This window comes from Triturus cristatus, chromosome 8 (genome assembly GCF_964204655.1).
Source record: "Triturus cristatus chromosome 8, aTriCri1.1, whole genome shotgun sequence".
Classification (NCBI taxonomy): Eukaryota; Metazoa; Chordata; class Amphibia; order Caudata; family Salamandridae; genus Triturus; species Triturus cristatus.
Window position 1 is genome coordinate 1,130,249,334 of NC_140591.1, and position 17,952 is coordinate 1,130,267,285.

The 17,952-nt window shown below is 43.9% G+C and overlaps 1 protein-coding gene across 1 annotated transcript in view; it reads left to right on the plus strand.

Annotated features, from left to right (window-relative positions):
* The window catches only part of CHST10 (carbohydrate sulfotransferase 10), a 219,908-nt gene extending 203,492 nt beyond the window's left edge, over positions 1-16,416 (plus strand). Inside the window, exon 6 of the mRNA XM_085622768.1 lies at positions 15,022-16,416. Coding sequence (XP_085478894.1) covers positions 15,022-15,559 — 538 coding nt within the window. The 3' untranslated portion in view covers positions 15,560-16,416. The remainder of the gene's footprint in view (positions 1-15,021) is intronic.
* Positions 16,417-17,952: the final 1,536 nt, after the last annotated feature.

Consider the following 17,952-nt stretch of genomic DNA (forward strand, 5'->3'; position numbering starts at 1 on the left):
CTCAGGCATTCTCTACAGTAGTGCTTAAAGCGCTGATTAGGTTTGCGCCGTAATCCTAGAGAATAAACAGAGCTCCTCCTCTTTACGCAGTTAAGTCCGAAGAGATTTCATAATTATTTGATTGATTAATCCCAGAAGAAACTGCATCACCAAGTTCCCTAAATCAAATGGCCCAGGATTCCGTACGACAGGATAAAGCTAAAAGGTGTAGAGCGCATAATTCTATTGCCAGTCAGAGCATAGAATCACTGACGGTGATAAGCATTGTTACAGCCAACAGATTGCGCTTTTATAATGCAAGAGCCGAGCCTTTGGCTTTGCTAATGTTTGTCTGTTTTTTTTCTTTTGTTTTGAAAAAGTGATAGAAAACTATTTGAAAATACTGAAGGAAAGCATATGTTCCGGTATTAAAAACCTGTGCATTTAATCCATTGTTTTCAATCTTTATAAATGGCCTAATTTATTTGTCAAATATTTTCCAACGATGAAACTTTGAACATAATTTAAAATCGATTGTTAAGACAAAAAAGCTTGCCAATGCCTAAATTACTTTCCACGGGATTCAGCCATTTGGTACTGTATAACGGTCAAGGGAGCATATATAGCGGCCTCCAGGAAAAGTGTCCTGCTAAGTACACCTTCTGCCTCATTCACCAGCTGGGTGAGTGCAGCAGATGGCCATTCCCCCAATGCCAAAAAGCCTTTGTGTGCCAAAGCTTGTACTTTCATGCAATATGTGGAATGCAGGAGATAAAACAAAACAGCACTTAAGGTCTGCTCATCAGCCAAACCCCAGTAAAAATATCCCTGTTGCTGTGCTTTTACAGACAAGCTGGAAAGGGTGAGGGGCAAAATAACACAAGGGTGAGAATTTGGGAGAGGAAGCAGCACGCAAGGGAGAAAATCCGAAAACATGCACTTCCATGGAGTGCTGAATTAACCACACAAAAAATAAATCCCTAAATGTGAGCAGTGGAAACATACAAGTCAACCAATCAAAAGGATCATAAAGAGGCTAAGCTCCATGGAAGGGACAAACAGAAGAAGTGGAAGCAAGCCACCGAATATGAAGCAGGCAAATGAGTGACAAAGTCAAACATTGGTAGGCAGTGCGTGGCTGTTCGACCACTGTAAGTTCACAATAGGTCTTTCACAACTAGACTGGTCGCGCTGTCTTGTATGCGGTACCTAAAAAGTAGGGAAGAGCATTGGCGATAGAAAGAAACCCTAAGGACTGGAAGATAAAATTCAAAGCATTTACAGTAATGGAACAGGACTGGGGGATTCCCTTCTTTGCACGAGGACCGCCTTCATGTGAAGCACATACGCATTCCAATAGGACCAGTGCATTTGGAGTAACTGCTGGATCCATGAGCACCATTCTATGATCTCAAAATGCAGTGTAGCAGGGGTCTCTCTTTGTTTTTGTTTTTTGGATAGGTTTTGATCCTCATGTTAGTTTTTTTGGTAGAGGCCGCAGAGTGTAGCCATCTCCTTGATGATTACCAGCGTCGTTTTCAACAGAGATGAAGTGCAGACACTGCTCTGCTTTCAAGTCGGAGGAAAGTCTTGTTTATAAATTAGATCCAGGCCAGCAGGCAATACTGGTGAAGTATCCACTGCTTCTGACACTCTTAATCACACCATGCTGTTGAAGCTCCTAAAAAAACCTCATAGAGGCAGTTGAGGAATTATAACTTTTTTCTCATCTTCCTGAAAACAACTAATTGCACTGCTGGTTTCTTCTTTTGTTAGAGACTATTACACCAGGGTTTAACTTTCTACTCACTTCTCACTCTCAAAAACATACTTTCTAATTCCAAGCATCCTAAATCTGGGAAAGCATCTCCTCATAATCTGAGCATCACCAATCTTATTTTAATTCAAAAATAGAATTGAAGTAGTCTCTTCAGAGCTCGCTACCTCTCCACACATTCGAATCCCTACCTTTAATCTGCCTCTTGTAAATTATCATAAATTGTATGGGTTGCTCTGTTGTGTTCTGTCTTGGGCTGTGATTACCAAGTATATATTCATACATATTAAAACGACGTAATTAACATTTTAGCTTTATTGTTATGAAAACACTGCATTACTGTTTACTTTGACCATGTAAGGGTCCTGGTTAAAATTTGACTTTGGCCAGTTTGACAGACTCCAAAATTCTGCTTGCATGTAACTACTCACACTGTGAGATGTACCTCAGTTAGCAGATTCCACTCTAATCCTTCTTGCAAACTCGTGTGCACTCAGATTTGATGTCCCACATTCTTGGCTACGTACGGCAAGCTACTCTCCTGAAGGTAGGCGTGTTACTCAAAAGCTATTGAGTGAGGGCATCCTGATGCAGGGTGTTTATTCACTCTTTTCGGTGGTTTTACTAAATTCCAGCTTTGTGTGAAGTGGTATTGTGGCAGCACCAATCTTTTGTTGTTTTTAAAGTTGTTTGGCTGAGTTGTCACATAGAGCAAAGCATAATGAGAAATTAATGTTATCCTGTATACATTTCCTGTATAGCAAATTACCATAGCTGCTTGTCCATATGCTTTGCAGTTTTGGAATTTAGGCTGTCTATTTTTAGGTTGGTGTTAGCCATTGCCGTTTGATTTTACTAAAATTATATGTATAATGTACTTAAAGGGGCTTTCAACCATTCCACTTCATCCATAAGTCAGCTGTTGTCATTCACATTTTTCTTCCCCCCCTCTAGATCGTAGGGGAACGGGTCAGCCCACCTTTAGCCATTGGCTAACTTCACTGTAAGTGACTGGATTCTTCCCTTTCAAAAGGGGACTAACCACACACAAATTCGTCCCCTTCAATTCCAGGGACTACCATGGCAATTTGTACTTTTTGAGACAAAAAATAAATAGCTTTTAGCTTCTCTTGCCCCATCCACTTATCTGTCGCCACCCCCTTGGTACTTCCTGCTCCTTCCCAGTTAAAACGCATGTGGTCTCAACAAGCAGCATCCTTGTACCGTTCTTTTGTGACCGGAAACTCAGAAGTGAGTTTGCTGTCTTGCACTCCAGACTGCAGTTGGGGAAAAACCCTCGCCCTTGTATCGCACCAAGTCTCAGCCCAACATGGACCATATCAGCTCTTCAATGTCTTCCTCCCTTTCTTCTATTGATGGCTCAGTGCGTCCATATAGTTGATGGCTCAGAGAGCGCATTTTTATTAGACTCCTCCAATATAGAAAGCACAATATGCTTTGTCGCTTAAAACAATATAGATCGAGATGCCAGTCTAAGGTGTACAGGCAGCTTGGCAAGGGTAAGTAAGCAACCCTTCAAAGTAGTCTTTAAGACTGTATTTTTCTCCATTGAAAGACTGTCTCGTAATTACTACTTCGCTATATGGTCCTCCATCAGTGTCTTTGGAGCTGCCTGTGGCCAGTCCTTCTCTGTCTGTGGATTTGAGCATGTGCAGTCCTGTCTCACGATCTGCAGAGTTGCGGGCACTGACTTGGTCACAGACATCCATAAGTTGCCATTACTTCTTGAATTACAGCTTGCTTCTCCCACAGCTCTTCTCTAGTCTGACCACTCAAACAGTGAGGGTGAAAAGCCTGTTCTGGAAAAAGACAGTGGTTAAGTTGAAGAGCTTTGATTGGGTTCTTCAGTACCAGGGGGACCCTTCTATCAGCTATTACAAATGCCAACATTCCTTCCACAGATTGTCATGCTAGCATTACACTGAAGCTAAGCATGAAGCAGCTCATCTCCCTCTCTCAAACATCCACAGAAAATATGAAAATCGAAAATAAAAAATGCAGTTTTCAAAATAAAAAGCCAATGATAAAATAAACTCTAATACAATCGGAAACAAAAATGGAAAAAATGGATGCACATATCTAAGAAGGAACATCAAAGAAAATAATCATAATGTTATTAAAATAATTTGTATTTTTTTAATGCCTTGCAAATTCCTCCAGCCATTTAGGAGTTCAACAGAAACTTTTGTGAGGTAACACACAATTCCTTAAACGACTCTTGACTTGATATAAAGTTAAACACACAAGATGATGGACGGAATGTTGACATTGGCAAAACATTCACCCCCAGTCACAGATCTGGGGTTAATCCATCGTTATTTTGCTCACCACGCCACCCCAGTTCAGACATGGGCATATGCAAATCAGTCTGGACCCTGTGCCTCATGGGAACAGTCCAGCCCGAACTGCCAAGCCATGTCTTCCCTGGACTGGAATCAAGCATCCTATGGCCGGTTTCGGGGATTCACCCCTCTTCAGCCAGGATAGCTTGACTCCAGTGGCATAGTGAGCACGGGACCCACGTCTGGGCAGAAGCCATTTGAAGTGCCTCCAACATCGGTTTGTGTCTAACTCCACCCTTATTTAAAATGTGACCTAAATAAGTCAGATTCCACTGCATATTTGCAGAATCCTGAGTGTAGGATTCACATAGTCCTATCCCTCCCTGAGCCCTACTGTCTTCAGCACCTACATGGCCCTGCTGGCAGCCATTGTCAGAAACCACGGACTAAACATAGTTTCCATACAATGACAACACCCAGCTGATTCTCTCCCTCACCAACGAACCTACAGCTGCAAAGAGCAACTTCCACAACAGGATGAAGTATAGCTGCCTCAAACTCAACTCCGACAAAACCGAAGTCCTCATCCTGGGAACCAGCCCCTATGCCTGGGACAACTCCTGGTGGCCCACAGTGCTTGAAGCCTCCCCCCCACACCTACCGACCACGCATGCAACCTCGGCATCATCCTGGACTCCTTGCTTTCAATGAAACGCCAAATGAACGCTGTTTCAGTCTCCTGCTTCCACATGCCACGCCTGCTTCTAAAGATTTTTAAGTGGATTCCCACCGAGTACAGAAGAACGGTCACTGAGCCGCTCATCATCAGCAAACTTGACTACTTCAATGTACTCTACGCTGTCACCACCCAGAAGCTCCAAAAGAAATTGCAAAGAATCCAGAATGCTGCAGTCAGACTTATCCTGGACAACCCCTGCCGCAGCTACATCGCCGATCACATGAGAAACCTCCACTGGCTCCTAATCAACAAAATAATCTCCTTCATGCTCCTCACGCATGCCTACAAGCCTCTCCACAACATCGGACCTGCATACCTCAACCACCGCCTCTTTCTACACTTCCACCAGACCCTTCTGTTCCATCAACCTGTCCCTGGCCACTATCCAATGGATCCACAAGACCACGGCTGGAGGAAGAACCTTCTCCAACCTTGCCGCAAAGACCTGGAACTCTCGTCCCCTACATCTCAGGCAATCACCCTCACTGCCTCAATTCAGGAACAACTTCAAGACCTGGCTCTTCGACTGAATTGGCTCTTCGACTGAACTGCATAATCCACCCCAGCGCCTTGAGACCCTGAAGGGTGAATAGCCGCAGTCTATAAGAACCCTGATTGATTGATTGAGGGCCACACAGACATGACAGCCATAGATCAGAGCCTTATTTTGCTTCAGTGATGCCCTCTTTGATGCCCTTGCCAATCGCCTGGACAGAATAAGTGAGCGCTTGGAGCGCCAAAACACCAGCCTGGATGGCGCTGAGGAACATATTTCTAGCATAGAGGGCAACCTTGCCCCCATGACGAAGCGTGTTAAAAAGCTGGAACATCTCCTTAAAATGGTTGCTATGAAGAACGAAGATCTGGAGGCACGCTCCCGTAGAAACGGCGTCCGTATTCTTGGTGTTGTGGAAAAAAATAACATGGGCTACCCGTATAACTTTGTGGAATCTCTGATATAATTTTTCGACTGCAGCAGCTTTTCCTCAACGTTAGCTGGGCAGCGCACGCAGTGATCTCTCTGCCCTTGTCCACTCGTGAGTACCTCACCAAGGCCATTGACAGCCGCCTGTTGAATTATAAGGCGACAGACACTGTACTTCACCATACTTGTGAGAAAGTCGCTATACACATCAAGGATTCATACTGTCATTCTTCCCTTACCTCACTCCCATGGTACAGGAAGCCCGGCTCTAGTTCTTGAACACCAAGAACACACTATGCAAACTGGGCCTCAAATACGCCATGCTCTACCCGGCACAACTCTGCGTCGAGGTCAATGGGAACCCCTGCTTTTTGATACCCCAGCCGTTGTGGTGAACTTTTACAAGTGTTATAGTGTGAACCCTCGAAGCTCCCAACACAATTCTCCTGAACATACATGCTCCCCGTCCTTGGATGAATCTGCTCCTGCTGATTGATTTTACTATGGCCCATTCTAATCCACTACTATATCCCTCCCGGCACTACTGGTCCTGGGCCTGCCGGGACATACACCCATTTTATCAACAACATTCCACTGGTCACCATTAACCAATTCTCGGATAGATCTACATATCTTCACGCTCTTTGTGCGATGCCTGTTAGTTTTGGATATATCTACATATCTTCACGCGATGCCTGTTAGCTTTGTAAGTATTAGAAAGTTCTGGACTGAGATCTGAGGCGTTGCCTCCCCCCAATGGTGTACACCGATCTGTTACGTTTGAGATTTTGTTTTTTGTTTTCTATAATTATGGATTGTTCTAATGTGGTTTGTTTTCCATTGCAACCCAAATACCAGCTGAACTATACATTACGATGGTTTGCACCACTATGCTCAACACTAATACATGTGTCCTGACATTCAGGGGTGGTAGACATCCCCTTTATCTCTTGGAATATACAGGGTCTCAACAACCCACGCATTGGTAAGCAAATTCTTACATACTTAATCACGACATGGCACTAAAATAGCCTTTCTTCAAGAGACTCATCTTTTACCCCGAGCTTCCCAGTCGTTCGCATGCACATGGGGCACTTATAGATATTTTTTCTAGTTACAGTACTTACTCAGGGGAGGTTTGTATCCTTATTCATAAGTCTGTCTCTTTTACCTTTCACACTTACCAGGAGGACCCGGACGGCCGCTATATAATATTGTCCAGCTCATTAGCGGGCAGAAATACCCTGCTGGTCAACATCTATGCCCTATCGACTCCCCTGACTTTTTCCAAGCTACATATACACACATGGGGCACATGGAATCCGAGCTAGTAATTGAGTGGTAATTTTAACCTGGTTCTCAATCCCTTTGCTGACTCCACCACCACACTCCTGGCGTGCTAGTCATGCGCTAGGTCGATCCTGAATCAGATCATCGATACCTACAGCCTCACAGATGTCTGGCGCATGCGTCACCCCACCACCAAAGATTATACATTTTATTCTTCATCTCATGGAGTATGGACACTAGATTATTGGCTTGTGTCCGCCAGCGCTTCCCTATGAACCACTGATGTTAAATACTTGCCTCGCATCCTATCAAACCAGTGCCCGAGGGTCCTTCATTTGGGTATTTTTGGCAGATTCTCCTTACGACCCCCATGGCGCTTCCCAAGCGAGACCTTGCATGACCAAGTCTTCTGTTCTGAATAACATTACACCGTTGTCAAATATTTCGCTGTAAATGCAGGCACAGTATCATCTCAGGCTACCCTCTGGGAAGCCTTTGAAGCCTACATATGTGATATCTGAATCTCTAAACATGCAGGCGTTCTCCGAGATATTCAAGCTAATTTGGCATGGATTGAATAAGCCATACACAATATTGACCTCACAGATTCACATTCTGACGACCCTCTCCAAATACATGCCAGCTTGACTTTGTCTGAATTTCAGGACCTCGCTGAGAGAGCGAACTGAGGTGGCAGAGCGAGCTAAAGAATGATGATGGATTAAACCCATATCAGTTGACTGGGGGTGAGTGCTTGCAATGTTCAACACTCCGTCCATCATCCCCCTTTGGTTTTGCTTTGTTTCGCCCTAAGTTGGCAGGGTATGCCCAGACGTGGGTTCCTTGCTCACTTTGCCACTGGATTCAAGCTAGCCTGGCTGATGACGGCTGATTAGCCAGAAACCAGTCCCAGGATGTTTGTTTCCGGTCCAGGGAAGACATGGCTTGGCAGTCCGGGCTGGACTGTTCCCATGAGGCACAGGATCCGACTGGTTTGCATATGGCCATGTCTGAACTGGGTTGGCGGAGTGAGCTAAAGAATGATGATGGATTAAACCCAGATCAGTTGACTGGGGATGAGTGCTTGCAATGTTCAACACTTCATCCATCATCCCCTTTGGTTTTGCTTTAATCACCTCACTGGGTTCGTTACTGGATATCACACATCCACCGGAGCAGTACTCACAAATGATAGCATACTTTCTGAACTACAGCGATAGTATGAACAACTCTACACATCTCGCTCCTCAGGAGCAGAATTTTACATTGAAAGATACCTCACTGAGATTGCTATGGTTTGGATCATAATTGGCTAGCACAGCTTCCTCACCAAATCCACCGTGAGTGATGAACTAGTACATGCAATTGATACTATGGAAAGCTCCAAGGCCTCTGGCCTTGATGGCCTTACTGGAGCCTTTTACAAAACATTCAAAACCCTTATTACCCCACATTTGTTTGCTATGTATACAGAAGCTTTACTCCATGACGCAGTACTGACACTATTATTAAAACCTGGCAAAGACCCTCACATCTGCTCCTCCTTTCGACCGGTATCTCTCCTCAATGTAGACAATAAGATCTTTGCCACGGTCCTAGCCACTTGACTATCACTGATGATGGAACAAATTATCTCTCCAGTGCAGTCGGGCTTTGTTCCACACAGGTCCACCTCCTTTAATCTTAGACCGATCTTCTCTGTCTTATACAGGATCTCCCTGATGACCCCTGCAGTGGCGGCATTACTCAATGCTGAAACGGCGTTCGACTCTTTAGAGTGGACATATGAGGGTACCATTAGTGAAGCTCTGTTTTCCACCTATTTTAATTTCCTTGATTATGCTTCTCTATACCAACCTCATGGCGTATTTGAGAGTGAATGGTTTCCCTCAAAGACTGCTTCCCCATCACCAGAGGTAATGGACAGGGCTGCCCCCTTTCTCCTCTCCTTTTAATAATTGTGATGGACCCTCTAATCCATCGTTTACAGGAACAATATATGCACCGCGAACTTCAACTCTTACATGGCCCACTCTTAGCATCACTATACGTTGATGATATTGTATTGTTCATCTGGCATCCTGCTGAAAATCTCCCCTCCCTGGTTTGGGAGATTGTGTGCTTTGGCAGTCTAAATCTGAACTTTTCCCTCTGATCACTGGTACATGCCCTGTAGATGTTGAATACCCCCTGACCTGGACATCTGACTCTATCAAGTACCTCATTATTCACCAACACTTAGAAAAAGACTACATAATAGGATTAAATTATGGCCCGGCTATTGACAGACTTGCGTCCCAAACTGACTATTGAATAAGCCCACCGCTCTCCATTTCTGGACGAGTATAACTAATCAAAATTGTAATTCTTCCTCTGTTTCTATATTTGATTTTAAACCTTCCCATCCCACTCACCCAATGCTTTACGCACATCGCAGTCTCCTAATACGACTGGTCTGGTAGCCATTTCTGAGTTCAATTGGACATCCTGACCCTTCTTTATGATCGGGAGGACTCTGTGCCCCAACCTTTACCTTTATTACCTGGCTGCACAGTGTCGATGCTCTCATCTTTGATATCACCCAGGTGGCAGCATACCATATCTCAAGCCCGAGCGAGATCTGGCGTGACCGCAGCCCCTCTTTTCCATATTACCAAAGGGCATCCCCATTGATCCAACTGATATCCAGACCCTATCTACCACCTGCTGGGCCTGGAGATAACTCCATTGTTTCTTGAGGTGGTTTCCTGTACTCCCCTACCATTCAATTAGCTGATAACCCATGGTCTCCTCTGACGCAGGAAATATATGTTCAAAAAACCCTTTCTCGCCATGCACTTAATACCATCGGCAACGTCTTCCCCGATGGACATGTTCTCACACACCCTGATGATACTAGTTTTCAGCAAGCTACCCACATGGATCACTTTATACTACAAAGGCTACACAGCACCGTCCGATCCTGTATACCCATATACCCCTCGCTCCAGATGAGTTTCCCCCACTTACACGCATCATCTCGGACGATGATGGCAGCAATATGATATATCTAGGTTGTATCGCACCTGTCTGGCTCTGGAACCGGACCCTACTAGGTGTGTTTGCGAGGCTTGGAGCACAGATCTTAGACGCCCTATATCTGACAAGGTCTGGACCTATTGCTGTTTGCAAACGAAAATGTTGTCCATCAATCCTAAGCATAAACTTCTGCGGTTTAAGTTTCAACACAGAGCATACATCTCCCCTGCAGACATCGCTAAATTTGACCCCACGCACCCTTCCCACTTTCCGAAATGCATGGCCTCCAATGCTAATTGTGCACATCTCACCTGGTCGTGCCCCACAATCAGCAGTTATTGGACTGCTATTTTCTCCCTCCTTTCCACAATGACAGATGTTGCACTTCAGCCTGATAACACAACCAACTTTATGGGGTCTACCTCCGGTCACAGGTCACTCAGCGTGTGGCTCGTGTTCTGTGTGCCCTCATACTGAGAGAACCAAAGACCTACAGCTATCGCCCAACTATAGAAGGGGTCCAAGGGTCTCACACTAATTGCGACACCAACAATTGTATTTACATCATTACCTGCCCTTGTAAATAGAGGTACATTGGCATGACAACCATGACAGTGAAGGTCCGGAATATGGCGCACCGAAGCAACATACGCTGCATCAGACTAACTACCAAACTCTGTCAACATTTCACACAGAAGGGACACGCACCTGATAGCTTAAGGTGGACATTGATTGAGGCCCACCCCAACCTTAGCAAACAAGGCCTCTTCAGGAGAGAACAACGCTGGATTTTTAGACTATCCTGCGACAGAGATGGGCTCATTGAGGATAATCCGTGGGGGGAGGTAAATAATTAGAGCCACCTCCTCCCCCCCCCCCCACTATCTGCCCTCTTGATTCCCACTGCATGCAGCTGATGTCACTAACTGCAGATACTAGCCATCACCAGTGGGGACTTAGTATCCCTTGATCACGATCTACTTTGCCATAATAACCAAGCCTGGCTTCATACAGTCCCTGTCGCCATGGCCATGTGGACTCCCTCCTTCACCTCTTACATGTGATTACTCTCATGACATCCCATCGGGATTTATCACATGTAGAGGTGTCAGTGTTTACATCCTAATGCCTGGACTTCACCCACTTGAAATCACTCCACTGCGTGACCTGTGTGTCCCATTATGATTGTCCGACTTCGGCCTGCAAACCGATAATGTCGGTCAATTGAGGACTTCCTTCACCCCTTTTTACATTGCCAATGGCATTGGCCTCAAGATGTCCTTTCTTTCTCTGTCCATCTCCCCCTATTATGAATAGATTACCATAATTGAGTTTTTATTCATCACTGAGCATTGATACGAGCTTTGTTATACAAACCTGCTGACCGATATTACTTGCAATGGGTTTTTGTTTGTTTATATCTTCTGAGAAAACCCTAATAATATATTTTTTTAAAGATGTAAGCGAATATTTTTATTCCCTTGCTCTATAATTATAATTCAGTTTTGTATATAAAAGAGTTCAGGTATTTTTTATCTAATAATAACTCTGGTACTCTTTATTCAACAAAATGATAGACGTACTACTAGACATGTTGAACCGGAGTCCGACCAAGAAAATAAGCCTGTTATTGGTCAACTTTCCAGCCCAACCAAGCCGCTGCCACCAAATTCCACAGACCGTGATGCCTCCTAATGACTCCTTGTAGCTGAATTCTGTATCGTCAAGTTAGGTTGTTTGCTGGAGAGGACTCACAAACAATCGCAATAAAACAAATCTGCCCAAAGATTTCAAACAGTTCATCCAATAGGGATTCGACATGGCAACTTTTGTGCAGATCTGTCACGTAGGGGCAAAAGAAAAAGGGCAATCCCAAAAGTGACAGCTCTCCTTTTCATCCCCCCCCCCCCCCTGAATGATTCTCTGCTTCGCGTTAGAGGAAATACAGCTAAAGGGGATTACATCAAAAGTGACATGTCAATAGAGCTTTACTCATGAAATTGATTTTGCTTTGTTTGGTGTAAATCCGGTTAGTAGTTTTTGTGAAATTAGCATATAAAGAAGTATTGAGATGGGCATGAAGGGTTTACATTTTAGATCGATCTAGATCATTACTCTACAGATTCTCTGGATATTCCCTAATCCTCAGAGGTTTAATTAATTCAGTTTCAAAAAATAAATAAAGGTATACCATTGGATTAGGGAGTTTTTTCTCCGGTTGTCTGTTGCAAATTCTTGAATTAGCCATGCTCTCTGATAAGCTGGCCATCACAGAAACTCTTACATTGCTTCTATTATTACCCAACACTGCACTGATGACCATGTTAGAAAAGACAAAAAGGCATACAGGATTAGCCACCCCTCACGCCCCCAATCCCATGGGAGGGGGCACCAAATGAACGAGTTGGCATTAAAATTAATATTATATATATTTTTTTTAACTATGGAATTCACAAATTCTCAACTTTCGCTGGGTCCCACTGAAAGTACTGTGTGTCTCATGATTTTTTTTTGCAGCACAGGATTTGTAAATTGTGGAAAGAAATCATGCAGGCACCTATCACCTTCTGTATGTAGCCCTCGATGCTTACGAGACTACGGCCTCCAAATGAAGTAGCAACAGAGGGGAGTGGGACGGGGCAAGTGGCGATGTGGGGAAAGTTGGGACGTGCAAGCAGCGACCTCGGAAGGGTGTTGGAGGCGGGCAAGCAGTGTTGTGGGAGGGGTGGGGGAATGGTACTGGGAGATTAAGTGATGGTGTTGAAACACCAGATTGACAAACAGTGACACAAGTAGGAAACTAAGAAAAAATAGTCCCCCAAACAGATAAACGAGCATGGCATAAAGATACAGTACTTGGTACTTGCTCCGTGGTGGAAACAAAAGACAAAAAGGAGGGACAAAGCGATGGATTCACCACCCTCAAGTAAGCATTTTGGAAGGACAAGCCAAGTAACAAAAAGCGAGGGGCAGATTTGAAGCCCCTTAAGAAGTATATACAAAGTATATAGAGCAGGTCTCGAAAGCTCAACCGTATATTATATATATATAATGTTGGTAAAATCAAAAGGTCTTGGCTAACAATAGAGCTAAAAATTGGCTAACATCTAGAAAGAGATTTTGGTTATAAAAGTTGATTTGTGCTCCGTAAATAATACCGTTGTGATATATTTACCTTTTGAGCTCTCGCCTAAGACAACACATCCGCTGTCGCTTGTAAGTTGTTTTGTTTTCTAGACAGCAGACTTAAAGCCCACCTATTACATACAATTGGCTTCTTTGTCACTCTTGTTTCCTTGCTTCTTCTTGATCAGCTACTGTAATCTTTGTTCCTCTATGTCGTTTGTTTGCCACTCCCCTGGAGCATTACTTGTATCCTTCCAATACTCACTTTTTTAGGCACAATTTTTTTTTTGTTCAAACACACTAGTACAGTGAAACCTTTTCAGCTGGCACCTTGCTGTACTCTCCCCACCCCCCCCCCTCCTTTTTTCCGTGTAGGCTTCACCCACCTCCATCCTCCCTCCAGCTGTTTTTGTTGGCTTTGACTCCACCCCGCTGTCCGTGCAGCCTGGTCCCCCACCCACCCTCCCTCTCTCTGTCTGCAATGCCTTGGGCACCCCCACCTTCCCTTCCTCCAACAACGATGCCCCCCCCCAATCTGTCCACTACCCTAAAGAAAAAAAGGTTTGTGACATAGGCTAACCCTGGCCAGGTCATGCTATTTTTAGCCCCACCATGTGCCTTCTGTGTTGCCTCCCCACTGCCATCAAAACATCATAGCACCTTTTATTTTTTAACATAACATTCAGCCATGCTTCACAGCGACCTCACAGCTGTACAACACGCCTAAAAAAAACATGACAAAGCCAATGACTGTTGTAGATGAGACTTATAGACTTATTGGGGTTTGTCAATGCTTGTTCACCTTATTTATTCCCTCCTCTTTTATAGGTTTCTATTACATAAAGAGTTGGGACACTTGACTATGTGGCTGTATAAGGCCAATGTAGGTGTTCTTAAATTTTATGAAGATAATAAATATTAAGAATCTCTTCATTCCACATACTGTAAATATCAAAAATCACTCAACATACATATGTAGTGTTGTCAAGTGGTGTTCTTGTCATGTGAGATTGTCATATAGCACATCACAGCTGTTTTGAGAGTACGATTGTCCATTGTCTATCTTTTACTTAAGGTTATTTCCATTTCACGGCCTTGTAGCCATTTTTTGATGAATCCTAAAAATGCTACTCAGCAGGAGAAATAAAACGCACACTCTCCAGCATCTACAGGCTGAATTAATGTGTGTGTGCATCTGTGCAACTTCCATCATTATCCCTGAAGGCTCTTTTCTAATGACCCTGTTGATATGGTAAGATGCAGAGCAGAGACTGCTCATTTTAGTACCGCAGTGCATCCAGAGTGGATAAAAAACACCAACTGCATTGTCTCTCACCACACCAAAAGACACCCTAGAATAACTTGGATAAAAAATAGCATAAATATACCACACCCTCAAGTGCACAGTACTGCATCGCAATTACTTACCTAGACTCTTATGAGTAAATAGAAAGGAGTTTGAGCTTGATAAACAACAGACCACCCAATCCAAATTAAAAATGGAAATGTTCTTTGGTACGCCCATCAATAAGACAATATAAAGAACTGCCACAATCAAGCCACTTCTAACCCAAATGTTGATGAAACTCTTCCAACTTCTCAGAACAAAACCCAACCAGTTGATGGCACTTCCATGCTTGCACGTACGCATGCTCAGATCTTGAGACCGTCACAGGTGAGTAGTTGCGCTTTACCAACCCCTGATTGATTGATTGATTGATTGATCAAGACAATAATAGTGCCACAATGATTGTAGCTCATGTCCATACCATAACATAACCCAGGTTTTTTGACTGGTGGTGAAGCTGCAAACTAAGGTTTCTGTGAAATGGGCAAAATGTAATCAGTGTTTTTGTCTTTCCAGGTTGAAATCATACTTCAAATTCTTGATTGTAAGAGACCCATTTGAAAGACTGATCTCTGCGTTCAAGGATAAGTTTCTCAACAATCCTCGTTTCGAGCCTTGGTACAAGCATAATATCGCTCCAGCGATCATTCGGAAGTACAGAAAGAACCACACGGAGAGCAGAGGTCTGCAGTTTGAGGATTTTGTGCGCTACTTGGGTGATCCCAACCACAGGTGGCTGGATGTACAGTTCGGAGAGCATATAATCCACTGGGTTTCTTATGTGGAGCTGTGTGCCCCTTGTGATATCGACTACAATGTGGTGGGACACCATGAAACCCTGGAGGCTGATGCCTTGTACATTCTGAGGGAAGCAGGAATAGACAGCTTGGTTTCTTACCCAACAATCCCTTCAGGAATTACGTTGTACAATAGGACCAAAGTGCAAAACTATTTCGCCAGAGTCTCCAAAAGAGACATTCGTCGTCTTTATTCACGCTTCGAAGGTGACTTTAAGCTGTTCGGCTATCCAGAACCGGACTTCTTATTCAATTGATGCTTGAACATGCTGGACAAAGGTTCTCTTACCACTGAAACAAACAAAAGTTGATAGCTTTCCCCAAACTGGCTAATCCTACCTGATTAAGGCTCATGACTTTCACTTTCTTACATGTATCATGTCAGAGTGTTTTGATGCTTGATTTGCTGCATCTGACCCTCTGCTTTACTAAACATCGGTCACTCTAGAGGTTGCGTACATTGGTGTGGCAGAAAAGTGGTAGAGTCAGGGAAGTAACTTAGAGCCAACAACACTTGATTAGAGTTATTTATTTAATATTGGTGCTTTAGGGTGAGGCCAATTTGATAACACAGCCTTAAAGAGGCTCCAATGAAGTAACATGTTTTATAGTGTAAGGTAATCTGAATTTTCAGTTAATTTAATAATTATTGGTTTGCCTCTTTATGTCTAGAAATTATGACCATCTGTTGTTCAGGAGCTGAAATACCAAGTAAAATGTTAGTGTAATGTTATCTTGACCTGGAAGGGACCAAACCACAGACGTGGTCTGAACGATGACAGTGGTTCTACTGTAAACACTGCTTTGCAATACTCTTGGTGAATGGATGATGGGAAAGCCGGCCCTGGTTTACTTTGGATGGGTTTTGCATGGAGTCTGCCATGTTACATGTGTCTGAGCAGTAGCCATCAGAACTGTGAAGAACAAATGTGTGACTGGTCACTGTTAACTACAGAATTCTGAAAGCGGGTGAGATGGGGGGGAACTTAGATGCATCGGACTTTCTTCTTAAATGCTATTTCCAACGGATTTGTAGCCAATAGGGATATTTATGTGTGGGAATCAACCATATGTATGTCCTGAATTACTATTTATTAAAATAAACTGCGTTCTAGGAGTTGTAACTATATATATTTTAATCAGTTTAAGCTGAAGATCAAGTAACAGATCACAATGGTTGGAAAGGAGGCCTCAGCGCTGAAATCCGGATGCCCTCCTGAGATGGAGCTGCATGTTCATCGTACCGCCATGTCATGCTGGGGACTAGAAACATGGATATTCACCCAACAAAACCAGACGGCTACAAGGCATAGCATATTTCCCTCCTGCCGAGGATTCGAAACATAGTGCAAAGTTCTTTATGATAATGCATCTGGGAGATTGATGTCCAGCAAGAAGAAATTAGATTTAGGCGACTTTCCATTCCCTCGTCAAATATGAATTGTGCTTCTTAAATGTGGGTTCCATTTTCTCCAGCCAGTCCTGCCTCTCCTGGAGGTGATGGAAGGTTTCAGCCAAGGCCTCAAAGGCTGGTGTACAAGATTTGCCCTTAAATGTTAACCTCTATCTAAAATTTTAGACTGGTTGGTTCTACTTTCACTCATTGGAGCCCACCCTTATAGGGCAGCTGTCTAATATGAAGGACCTGGGAAGCTGAGCTGGCCTGCTGATGTGTGGTGAGAATGAGAAGAGCATGGATTGAGGCGTGTAGAACAGAGCTGAGCCTCTTCAGTCTGGTGGCTCAGTGGACTAATGCATCCACTGCAGGGGCCTGTGTTCAACCTCATGGTCACAGGTTCAAATCCCAGCGGGTTAACTCAGCCTTTCATCCAATATGAGGTCGATAAAATGAGTACCATTGAGTTGGGTAACAATAAACATGTGTTATTCAGCACCAAGATGTCTCTGGGTGAACGTGCGCTTTACAAATACATGTTATGTTAGTCATGTTTATGTTAATGTTACGCATGGATAAAGTGGTACAAAGCCTCCTTGACAGTGCAAAGCTTGGCTTATGGCCTGCAGTGTGGGACGAGATTGGCTGAAGGTGCGAAGAGGAGAGCTGAGGGTACGTAGAAAGGCTATTGTTCAGAGCGAGGCCTAGAGCATGCTGGGCACGGCTGGTGGGCGTGCATCCCATTTTAAGGTCGCAAGATGGCTTTGAGAGTTAAATGCGGACCGTTAAATCTGCCGTGACACGTCGCCAGTTTGAATCGCCTTAAACCTAACACAGCATCCCATTCTTCTGTGTTTGGTAAATTGAGCAGTTCTAAATTGGGTAATAAGGTACTTGGGCAAGCCACTACTGCGTGTGAAGCGTTATATTAAAAAAAACAAGTTATTAACTGAGTTCTGGTCTGAAAGCCTGCGTGCAGAGTTTGGCTGTGCGAATTCAAAGCAAGGCAGATGTGCACAGCATGGCTGTGAATGATTGCTGGTGTCCGTGGTGACAGTGAGGAACTGCGGAGTGTCTGTGGTTCAGCATTAACAGTTAGTGGATTAAAAAACACAGCAGCAGGCCCAGAGCATCGTTGTCAATATCTTAGCATTGTATATTGTGGAAAATAAAGACCCAAAGTGTCTGCCAGTAAAAAATCATATATTTTTTTTTTTAACATAAATCTAAAACTCACTGCTCATTAGTGTGTGA